This window comes from Takifugu rubripes, chromosome 6 (genome assembly GCF_901000725.2).
Source record: "Takifugu rubripes chromosome 6, fTakRub1.2, whole genome shotgun sequence".
In the NCBI taxonomy this organism is placed as follows: Eukaryota; Metazoa; Chordata; class Actinopteri; order Tetraodontiformes; family Tetraodontidae; genus Takifugu; species Takifugu rubripes.
The window spans coordinates 6,692,635-6,704,173 of record NC_042290.1 but is presented as its reverse complement, the minus strand read 5'-3'; the positions used below and the strand labels follow the sequence as shown (position 1 = coordinate 6,704,173).

Genomic DNA, 11,539 nt, shown 5'->3' with positions numbered 1-11,539 from the left:
ACCCTCAGACCCACCGACCTCATCACTTTTATCTATGGGACAACAAACCATGACTAAGGGTGAGTCCGGTACTGCTCAAATCCCCCCCTTACAATAATCTCTGCCCTTCTATAAAGCGCCTGGAGACGATCCGGATTGTTAGAGACGCTCTATCAATAAGGTGGAATTGAACTGAGTTGTAAAATGACCAAGAAGCTCCACAGAAATCAGTCTCTTATCTCCCCCTGGCTGCCTCCATCATTAATTCTTACATTCCCTCTGGTTTTAACCACGTGCAAAAGAGCTCATTTGCCCTGTTGTTCTCTGTGTGTGTATCTACAGTATAACACTAGCGAGTTACACTGTCTTTAATTTACACAATGCTGGGGAGATGCAGCTCCCCCAGCACATGTCAGCACATCCCTCCTGAGTCCAACTGGTGTCGTCTCACTCATCTGGTAACAATCAGCATCTCCACCGGCAGGAGCCTGGCAGACGGTCTGAGCTCCGTCAGCAGCACAGGCACACAGGGACCAGAGCATGTCTACGACAGGGGAAGGGAGGATCTTCTCTCACATGGACGCGCGCCGTCGCTAACATTCAACTCTAAGGTAAGGGGAAAAAATGTTTGAAGAGTAGCGGGATTTTTTTTTTCTCACTGGACTGAATCTGGTGGGTGGACAAGAAAACATGTTTAACAGGTAACAGTTTTGAAGAGGGAGAAACCCAATAATTGCAAATTGAATGACACAAAGTGTGCTCCCAGAGCTTTTCAACATTATGAATACAATAACGATCGCTGACATCTGTAATAAGCCACATTCATGTCGGTTACAGAAATAGTTTCAATCATGTTGCAAAGACCCGCAAAGCGCTAATTTCAACATTTGAGTTCAAGTGGTTTTCATCTCAAGTGTGAAAATGCCATAAATTTAGGGGAAAAAACTGAAAGTAATTCAGCCATTTACTTGCATTATAATAGGTGCAGATGTGGGGATGCAGTTTTTTTTGTTTTTTTTAAATTCCCACCAAACTAGAGGTGTTAAATTTGAGAGCGGCCAGCATGTTTGTGTCAGGAAAATATGCACCAGTAAACACCAAAGTGGACCGAATCGTCCCACAAACCCAAAAAACTGAATTAGACTATTGTTTTTGATGTCATTTGCTGGCTTTGATCTCTTTACTCACGCTGTGTGCTGGGTTTATTCACCCAATGATGATAGCGCCATCTATGGTTCTTCACCTCTCACCCATCCAGAGCAGAACCATGAATCTAACTGTCAACGGCACCTTGGTCGGAAACCCGTCGACCCAGCAGAACATCACCTATGTGGACTTTTACCTCCACAAGCCGCCTGTGGCCGCAGTCTTCACCATCTCCTACCTCCTCATTTTCCTGGTGTGCATGGTGGGAAACGGCGTGGTGTGTTTCATCGTGGTGCGCAGCAAAAACATGCGCACGGTCACCAATCTGTTCATTCTCAACCTCGCTATCAGCGACCTGTTGGTCGGCATCTTCTGCATGCCAACAACCCTGGTGGACAACATCATAACAGGTGAGAATACGTTCCCTTTAGCCATCAAACAATCTGCTTTTCCTCAGTTTGACTTTTTTCCAACTCTTTCTTGACAGGCTGGCCATTTGGCAGCGTGGTGTGTAAAATAAGCGGTATGGTTCAAGGAATATCCGTGTCAGCATCTGTGTTCACGCTTGTGGCGATAGCTGTCGACAGGTGAGTGGAGCTTTTTACTATATACAAAAAAAGGACGCCAACGTGCCTTGAGCGCCCTCTAGTGATGGGGAGTAATATAACAAATTAAAAACCCAAAGGTTTTTCTTGAGTTACAGATGTGCTCAAAAACTTTCCATCAACACTGAGCAAAACTTTGGGTTGAATGATGTAACCGTAGTAAGATGGTAGCACCCGTATTTTGATTTCCACTGGTTTCATTTTTGCACAGTAGCAACATATCAGATTGAAAATTAGTGGATGTAAATGGAGATTTGATTTAGGTAAATGCGCCTGTGAGCAGGTGGAAGGTTCTACGCTTTTACACATGTCTTCCATCCCTTTTGTGCCAGGTTCCGCTGCATTGTCTACCCTTTCAAGCAGAAACTCACCATTGCCAACTCCAAGCTCATCATTGTCATTATATGGGTGCTGGCCGTGTTCATCATGTGTCCCTCTGGAGTCATGCTACAGGTCACAAAGGAGCAGATGGTACGAATAATCACCGGCGAGGACAACGACACCCGCCCCTTCTACTGGTGCAGAGAAAACTGGCCCAGTCAGGAGATGCGAAAGGTCTACACCACCGTCCTCTTCACTAACATCTACCTTGCCCCTCTCAGCCTCATCGTCATCATGTATGCCCGCATTGGCTTCACCCTCTCCAAGAGCATCGCCCCTTTTGCAAGAGGGAGCGGGAACGCTTCTCAGGAAGGTGTCAGCAACCACAAATCGACCGGAGAGGGGCGCCACACAACATCAAGGAAGAAGACCAGGGTGATCGTGATGCTTGTGGTTGTGGCGCTGCTCTTCATCTTATCCTGGCTCCCTCTGTGGACCCTGATGATGCTCAGCGACTACGCCAGCCTGACGGAGCACCAGCATCGGGTCATTAACATTTATGTTTATCCATTTGCCCACTGGTTGGCCTTTTTCAACAGCAGCATCAATCCCATCATTTACGGTTTCTTCAATGAAAACTTCCGCAGAGGCTTTCAGGCTGCCTTTAAGTTCCAGCTGTGCTCGTCCAACAGTGAGCGCAAACTGGCCTATTCCCTCCGTATCCGGGGGCACGCCATGAGCCCGGTCCAGCCCGTGACCTTTCGTAGATCAGGCTCAAGACTGAGATCAAGGCTGGAGAGGACCAGGAAGGACTCAAGTCAGGAAGAAGGTGAAAGGAAAGAACAGGGTCTCATTCTGGAGGAGCTGGAAAAGGTGTCCTCAATTTAGACTGAAATGGAGATACACTGGATTTAAGGTGTAGTTTACAGACATGCAAGGAAGGAAGGAAGGAAGGAAGGAAGGAAGCCAGCCTTTACTGGTCACATATATATTGAATTGGCCTATGTATCACCTGAAAGTAGGAGGGGGCAGCTATTTTCTGGTGCCTGAGCAGCTATGAGTGCAGACTCCCTACCAACTTCTTGAGGTTGGGACTTGAACCGGTAACTCCCCGGTTCCCAAAACCAAGTCCTGGACCCACAAGCCACTGTCACCGAATCCAACTCGGTCCAACTCATGCTGCAAAAATTACAGACTGACTAATTGTTCCCAAATTTATCCAAGAGTTAAATAAAACTCCATCTTTTCCCCCAGTACTGCCTGACAAAAAAGATGACCTGCAGATCAAAGAACTGCAGAGATACGGTTGCAAGATTTATTGGTGGCAACAGCAACACATTTGTTCAGTCATGGTAAATGAATTCAAATCTTATCAGTTCTGTGGAGATGGTGCAATATTTTGTCACTGGTAACAAATGTGCTGCAATCATGACAGACGGGGTGACACTCGTGTTGAATGCAACCGAACATTCAGAGTTTAGACTATCAGATCTCTCTGTGAAAGGAAACCAATTGTGGATAGTAAATATTATGTGTCTGCCCTTTTTTGACATTTAATTCACAAGATTTTTAGCTTTCCTTCAAAATCTGGTATTGCTACAGCGGAACTTTTGTCTAAGAGCTGTTCGTAAAGTTTGATATTCAGTTCGAGTTTCATTCAGAATTTTTTTTTTTTTTTAAATAGCATTAATCTGTTTTTACACATAAGTAGCATTTGTGGTTCTTCCATTTAATTGTATCTTCTCTACATCGCTTCTATAGTTTTATATCGTCAGTGGCTAGAGTGGTGTAAAGGTTAAAGGTGAAATATTTGTAAAGATTTAATGATGATGGAGGTCTTGCACAGCCTGCCAACATCTGTTTAAACAGCGTATGATCTGCAAAAATATTATCAAGTATAAGCATGGCAAGCACTTGATGTTGATGTGTGCTTTGTGGACCAAACTTTAGCAGATTTTAGGGACGTGTTCATCTGTTACTTCATACGTTCTCTCTGTTTTCTGCAGTATTCTGCCGAAATGTCTGTGGCCCGCAGAGATTTCTTCATTGTTCATCGTGTGTTTTTGAAAAATCTCTGATCCAGAACATTGATATAAGGTGAGAGGAAGTCAGACCTCACGTTGACATTAAACCGAGGTGCGAGGCTGTGATAGTGGTCATATTTCACCGTCATCTGCTCATTTTCACTTTCTGAAGGGTTAGATTTGGAGCCATGGTGGTGCAGCAGTGGGTATTTGTGTCATGGAGATAGTCTATGGCAACCTGAGTGGTGCACAATGCAGATCACTAATTCTGTTTAAAGGACACTGATTATCACAGGAGAACGTTGCGCCGCAGCTGCCTCGAACTGTCAGTCCCTGAACCTATGTATGTATGTGGAGCAAATGTGTGATTGTATTTTAGCATTTTAAATGTCCTTTTGGCTTCACAGTGATATTTGTACTAAAACATGGTTCAAGAATGTTTTACTAGTGCTGCTAAATGCTTACAAGTAACTTACCAGACAGTTTGTTGATCTAAAATAAAATAATAAAAATGGGTGTTTCCACAATAGACTGTGAATATTATTTCCTAATAGAACTGCTGTTATGTTGCATGAATTTTCAACCTTTTTAAGTCCACGATATGTTAACGTAAAGACACATTTAGGGTAAAATCTATGCGTAATGCAAGTATGCCATTTAATTTATGATCAGTGCCCATCTTTTCTTTAAATGAAATGACCTGTAATGTATGTTGATTTTTGAAATATTAATGACATTTAGTAATGAGATACATACAAAGATATAAAGATGATAAAAATCTGGAAACTCCTGGTTAACAGTGACAGAAGGCACTTGTGTCCATAGTGTCCTTATAACCTGACTAAGTGTCTCTATTAATATGTTGCAAATGGAATAACCTTCAGTCATGACCAAGAGGATGCATATATTATCTTGTGCACTCTAAAGGGATTGAAACCTTAAAATAAGACCTATCTGGGGTTATCATCACACCCTCCTATGATTCCTCCTTCCTTGACCTTTCAAGCACATCTCATTTGCAATCGTTGCCTGTTCGGGCTCATATATGATGGGTTTTTTTCTCCCACCTCTGTGTCTCCTTGCAGAATATAGATTTTTGCATATCCATAAAATATCATTTTATTTTAACACTCTTGTCTCGACATCTAAGATCTGAAGTGCACACGTAGAGCAGCTCTCATGAATTAAGATGCAATAATACAGCGTAGAAATATATAGACATGGTACTTTCACGTGTAAAATTAATGTAACCTTAGAATATCTCTCATACTAGAATATTACCATTTTAATGATTTAGAACCTCTCTATCCTTCCTACCTCCTGCAAACGTAATTATACTCATCTGTCTCAAAGCACAGTGTTATCTGCATACAGGGAGGACTTAAAATGGGCAAGATGATAAAAATTTATGAGAAATTTCAAAGACAGATGATTAGAAAAGTGCAAAGATGCAGCAAAGGCTGCGAATCTGCTCCGGCAGCAGACATTTTACAAGTGATTAGTCAAATGTCAACTTATTGATTAAAATGGCTGCATCCTGTGAGTAAAGTGAACACTGAGTGTCTTCTCAGCAGCTTAAAGCTGGGTTCCTCGCCCACTAATCTCCCGAAGCCATTAGTGGGTTCACCTTCAGCTATATCTCTGTGGTTTCTCTCGTGTCGGGTTCATGTGTCATTTTATATGGGATTTTAATCAGGCACATATACAGTACGTGAGACCTTTTTTCCCCAGGGCTATTAAATGTTGGAGCCTACTCCTTTTAGCTGCCCCAGAGTGAATGTGCAGTTAATCTCTGGAGCCTTTTAGTTTTTGACACTCCATTAAATGTTAGAACGTATGTCGCAACACTGCAAATGGATTTGTGTACTGATCACCTGATGTTTTACCTGGGGAGTTTCTGCATTAGCCTGAAGGAAGTGAAGGGTCAGGAATAAACACTGGGATTTTCTGAGTGACGTGCTCTCTTTAAGTCTTATCTGAGTATTGTGATTACAAAGTTAGCAGTACAAGTAATACATCTATATTACCAGTGGCTTATTTTCTGCATGCAGCTAGCACTATTTTTTATGTCTGAAGCAGCATTCCAGAGCTGTATGTGGCAATAGGTTCACATTATTAAACATTCTAATCACCAGTCACTGTTACTTTAAGTTAAAATTTATTTTGAGTTTTTCAGTGTAACATGTTTCCAGGGATTGTCTCAAACAATGATGCCTTCCACATCGAATGCTCCATCATCAAATATAAATGAAAAAAATAAAATAAAATAATATATACTGTATATAGGTACTTACCTATACAACCTGTACAATACAGCAACAGACTGTATGGCAGAAGGGTTACAAATGTTAATACCCTTACCCAAATACCCTTCATTTAAAGAAATCCCATTCCCTCATGTTTTCAAATTTCCTATTTTCACGATGATGGTTATCAAAGACGCGTCACCTCTGAATATTCACAGGTTCTGAAAGTTTACAGTGTTTTTTTGTTTTCTTTAAAAATACCTCTGCGTGTGCTTCAGCTCAACATGGTCATCAACATCGCTGTAGCAGAGATTAAAAAAAACCCAACAACAACCCCAAAACAACAGCAACAAAAACATGCTCGGAGACATATGAAAATAGTTCACATGATCATATATGTGGAATAAAACAGCAAATTGAAACTTTTTACAGAACAGGGGAGAGAACTACAGGGACAAACATTGGGGTAAACAGGGAAAAGAAATAAAATAGGATGGCAATTGACCAAAGATGAAAGGAAATACAAAAGAAATCTTTCTGGGGATGAAAGAGAATAGAAACGGGGGTCCTTCATTTCAGCCTTCATCCTTTGCGGTGTTATCCTCTACATCTTTATCACTGCCTAAATGAGTGTGACGCCTCTTGTCGGTGGGATTTCTGTTTCTCTCCTCATTTGCTTTCTTAATCTGGCCTGGTTGCGGTTTCCCTGGTTACAAAGAAGGAAAAAAAGTCCAATGAAATGCAGAATCACAAAACAATCATTTCAAAGACAACCTCGCAATATTTGTCTTTGTCGTTCCGTTTTTTTCTTCTTCTTGCTTTTGTCCACTGAGGCTCACCTGCTGATGGGGCGAACTGGTCTCCAGCCTCCCCACCATTATCGCTGTGACTGGTGCTAACGGTCTCTTTCTGCTGCTCGTTTGTGACAATCCTCTGCCTCGCGCTCTCAAACACGGACTTGATGACGATTGAATCCTCGTAGATCTGTGGTTGTAGATAGACACACACACACACGCCCAGTGTTGACCTTCATCCATTTACCTCTGCGAACATCAGAGACGAGCCCGAAAGAGAATCTTCACCTGAGAGCCCTCCAGGTTATAAGTCTGGGCATTGTGGCACAGGAGGTAAATGTCTTTTTCCAAATCCCCCACGCTTCTGTACTTGTGATTGCGTACGCGTTCCTGTGAAGCAGAGGGTCAGCGGCATGAACTCGGTGTGACCGCTGCACAGTAAAAACTGGTCAAAAGCTTCTAGCAAAAAACACAAGCCAATAAGACAAACTGCACAGGCAGAGCCTGGAGAAACAACCATTATATATTTAGTACATAAGTCCTTGTAAAGCTCCACATTTATTTTGCTGCCATCTTGGATGTGCAAGCTTTTATCCAGACAACCAACAGTAAAAAGCAATAAAAACAGGTTTCTGCTCAAAAGCACCTGGCAACAGTTCCTATCTAATTATCTATGCATCATTGAATGAACAAGCCAAATTTTTATTTTCAGACCTTTGCAATTTTCTGCAACATTTTGTCATCTCTCACAAAAAGGCTCATTTTTAGACCTGCGTATTTTAAGGATGATGTCAGCAATTGATGCAATTGTTGCATTTATAGTGAGGATGATTGAATTCTGCCTCAAAGTAGTGTCTGCGGTTCATTCCCCCAATGAACTGTCAATCGTGCAGAATCCTGGGTTTGTTTTAGTCATTTCTGTAATTTGTTTCCTGATGCCATTTCCTTATTGGCCTTTCTTTCTCTCATTGCTTAGCAGAACGGGACGCCAAGACGGCGTGGTCTCCTTGCAATTCAGTGGCTCTTACCCTGATCCTTCTGAAGTCTACGGGCTTTCGGATCAGCTCATAGTACTCGGGTACTTCTTTCTTAGAGGGAAGCTGCACAAATCCTTTACTGATCTGCCGACCCAACCTGGAAACACATCATTAGCACATTAGCGTTTGTTAAACTCAATTTTTAAACGTATAGTTGACAAAACCGATTATGCAACAGTCACTTAAATGGATTAATTGGTAGAATCTGATCTTAAAAAGAACTCAAAGAGAGCAGATATGGACCCTGCACATTGGGTGACATTGGTTCTAAAAATATACAATATGGTATAATATGGTTTAATAAACCAAAATCTCTCCTGAGTGTCGTTGCTTAATGTGAAGTAATGACAAGATGGTGTTAACAACTATTAATCATTTTGATGCACAGTAAGTTATAACATGCTGATTTTGAAACATAGTCATCAATATGTTTTTTATTGTAGCAATACAGGGAGATCAACATGCAAATATACAGTATGTTGCGCGAGTGTCCGTCACCATGGTAACTAATGGATGAAACATATCGCTGCCTGGAGATTTCATTTGAGGGAAATATGCAATGTTAGTTATCAAAGAAGCTACAGTAAAGATGATGTCAGCTTCACTAAACCAGAGTGATGATTTTCATTTACAGCCTAAAATACTGGGAAGGTTCAGAAGCCAATGGCTGAGGGACGTTTTTACATTTGTTCTCCAAAGGATGGCTGCTTGTGAAAACACATTTTTTCTTATTTATCTTGTCTGCATCATGAACACGGGGTTGCATCACTGAGGGCCCTCACCCATCTTTGTAGTGGATAACCATATCTACCAGCATGCTCAGCGTTCTGGTGAGCTCGGGTGGATTCGGAGGCAGCTTCACAGCTGGCGGGCGACCTCGCTTCCTTTTGACCTTTTCACCCGTTTCTTGTCCGGCCTGCGTCTGTTTCTCCCCATCGTGATCGCTCTTACGCTTCTTCAGACCCACGTCCTCCTCCATCTCCTCCGGGGATCTGACCTCTCCTGTGTCAGGCTGCAAGCAGAGGGAGCGACGGTGGAGACGTGGAATAGGTTCACAGAGACGAAGGTAACGCTGAATGTGTGCACAGAAACGCCACCTTTTTAATTCCGTACGCTCACAAAATGCCACAACTTACTGATTAGCAGCACTGGTTGGAATTCAATATGTCAGGATTTCTGAGTAGGTCTCTATTAAATTGAAAGGCATCTTATTTACTCATTTCAGCAGCATCTGAATCTAAATGGGTTGGAATGGCCCCGTTGCTGTGCAAATTTAGGGCAGATTATATTATTTACAGGTTTAGAAGTTTGTTTATTGAGATTAAGATGCACATGCCCAATAATGATTCTGCAGCAGTCTGTACACGCCGTCGTATTAGCTCAGAACACAGAAACTGACACATTTTGAGCTGCGTACTGTTGCGTTAGGGTGCATGCAGCATGCTGAATTATTAGCAGCGCTTCCTTTTACAATATCTGCAACAATCGCAATAATTTTTCCCCCACCACAAAGGCAATTAAAGGCCAAAAATATGAATATGCGTGCAGCCGGAGCAGCTCCAGCAGCAGGATGAGGGAAACAAGGAAAGCCGTGCATTCTAATCCTGACAGAATACTGTAAAATCAATCACACACACACACACACACACACACACACACACACACACATACACAAGCATTCAAATCATATAATAGTCCAGCGCTCGGGAGGATGTTGTCGGCATCTCAAGGACAGAGCCAAAACGCACACTGAAAGCATAATATGAGCTCCCTATGAATGAGAACCAGAACAATGTAGATTTATTACAGGATGAAAACTGTACAGTAAACACACACACACACACACACACACACACACACACACACACACACACACACACACACACACACACACACTTTTATTTGCATGAAAGACATGACAGTTAACAGAGTTACAGGAAGCTTCAACTGAAGAGATGTAACAATAGAAATCCTGCCCATCATGCTGGGATGTTGGACGTCAAAGCACCAATAGTGTCTCTCTGTCCCTCTCTGAGGGGCTGCAGATCGTTTCAGCGGGATGGAACGGAGGGATGGAGGGATGGAGGGATGGAGGGTAATCCTCAAAGATGCACACCGCTGCTGAGAGCTCGTCTGACTGTGTCGTGTGTGTGTGAGGGCATGTGTGCCTCATTCCTCTGCGATCTCCCAACAATCCTGCCTCTTCCCTGACTAATCTGGCATAGATTCCCTCTCATCTGTTACAACACACACCTACACACACGCACACGCCTGCCCTCTCACACACACGCACACGTATAGAGACAGACAGGCGCTCACACTTTCACAGACCACGGGCAAGAATGAACTCACACTCAGACAGGCACTCGCTGGCGCGCAGACACATAGGAACACACACACGCTTACATTCACACACACTCTCTCTCTCACACACACACACAGACAGCCGCGTTTTCCTTCTTCTATCCATCTCTTCCTCTCTTCCCATGCGGAGAAGGAGAGCCAAGTCCTGAACCGGAGAAGAAAGACATGCAGGAGGATATTTACCTGGCTGCGGTCTGCGGGCTGCTTATCAGGATCGGCTGCAGCTGTGGGGGAGAGAATTAGCAAACCAGCATAGCGGCGAGCTGCTAGTCTCTTCATCAGCTGATCACTCAGAAGCAGAGCCCAGAAGGGGGGAGAAGAAAAGCGCAATGTTTTCATACACAAATCATCGAGCTGGGGGGAAACACGTATGCCAAAGCCATCGCCTGTCTGCAGCTTTCCGAGAGCTTTTTCTTGACTCTGGAAGGCCCAGAGCTGCTGTCTTTCTGCATGTTTTTAATATCGACTGCTGCCAGATGTGCTTTCACTTCCTACCCTGCCATTAAAGTTATCTAAACCACTTTTGCTTGCATCACTGTTCTCCCGCTGATCTTTATAATAATAACAACAATCTAACATTATTATTATTATTATTATCGTCATCATTATTATCATTAAAGATATTGATGCATGCAATATTCATGGGATCAACATTAAACGGGTTATTTGATATTTACTTTCCTCTCTTCTAATAAAGGCTAGAAACACAATACATAGATATATAAAGGAAAAAAGAAATAAATAAAGTTTCTTAAGTGATTTACATGTTTGTTTTTGGTCAATGGAGTAGCGCCACCTATGGGTGCAATGTCTTGATCTTTGTGTTTCTGGGAAGAATTTGAGAAGATTTTGTAATCACTGCTGTAAAATCTAGTTTTCTAAGAAGAAAATGAAGAAGAAGAGCAGCATCCTCCTTCCTAATGAAAGAGAATGAAACACCCAAAGGAAGATAAAAGAAGCCTGTGTTCAATTTTACCGTCACTAAATGAAGTGAAGGTCCGGAGAGAGTGAAGCTCAGAGAGG

The 11,539-nt window shown here is 42.6% G+C and overlaps 2 protein-coding genes across 4 annotated transcripts; one reads left to right on the top strand and one right to left on the bottom strand.

Moving 5' to 3' along the window:
- The first annotated feature begins 260 nt into the window (after positions 1-260).
- On the top strand, positions 261-4,571 carry npffr-2 (neuropeptide FF receptor-2 NPFF2-2). 2 transcript variants are annotated; one of them, XM_029837037.1, is made up of 4 exons: positions 261-590; positions 1,238-1,535; positions 1,613-1,712; positions 2,063-4,571. In XM_029837037.1, exons 1-4 carry the CDS (start codon positions 360-362, stop codon positions 2,937-2,939), a joined length of 1,506 nt encoding a protein of 501 aa, XP_029692897.1. In that variant the 5' UTR covers positions 261-359; the 3' UTR covers positions 2,940-4,571.
- A 1,639-nt stretch (positions 4,572-6,210) lies between these two features.
- LOC101077025 (probable global transcription activator SNF2L2) lies at positions 6,211-11,150 on the bottom strand. 2 transcript variants are annotated; one of them, XM_029838132.1, is made up of 6 exons: positions 10,700-11,150; positions 8,935-9,224; positions 8,144-8,249; positions 7,404-7,505; positions 7,161-7,305; positions 6,211-7,027 (listed from the first exon to the last, which is right to left on the bottom strand). In XM_029838132.1, exons 1-6 carry the CDS (start codon positions 10,853-10,855, stop codon positions 6,897-6,899), a joined length of 930 nt encoding a protein of 309 aa, XP_029693992.1. In that variant the 5' UTR covers positions 10,856-11,150; the 3' UTR covers positions 6,211-6,896. The 2 variants fall into 2 exon arrangements, with proteins under 2 accessions (XP_029693992.1, XP_029693993.1); XM_029838133.1 differs by having other exon boundaries at positions 8,935-9,164; positions 10,700-11,148.
- Between the last annotated feature and the right edge of the window lie 389 nt (positions 11,151-11,539).

Bases quoted from the DNA above. Each gene is read 5' to 3' on its own strand.
- LOC101077025 (XM_029838132.1), bottom strand. From the start codon at position 10,855: ATGAAAACATTGCGCTTTTCTTCTCCCCCCTTCTGGGCTCTGCTTCTG. The intron at 8,250-8,934 runs GTGAGGGCCCTC...ATGTGTTTCCAG, and splicing joins GTTATCCACTACAAAGATGG to GTTGGGTCGGCAGATCAGTA. The intron at 7,306-7,403 runs GTGAAGATTCTC...CTACAACCACAG, and splicing joins ATAACCTGGAGGGCTCTCAG to ATCTACGAGGATTCAATCGT.
- npffr-2 (XM_029837037.1), top strand. From the start codon at position 360: ATGCTGGGGAGATGCAGCTCCCCCAGCACATGTCAGCACATCCCTCCT. The intron at 591-1,237 runs GTAAGGGGAAAA...TCACCCATCCAG, and splicing joins CGCTAACATTCAACTCTAAG to AGCAGAACCATGAATCTAAC. The intron at 1,536-1,612 runs GTGAGAATACGT...CTTTCTTGACAG, and splicing joins GGTGGACAACATCATAACAG to GCTGGCCATTTGGCAGCGTG.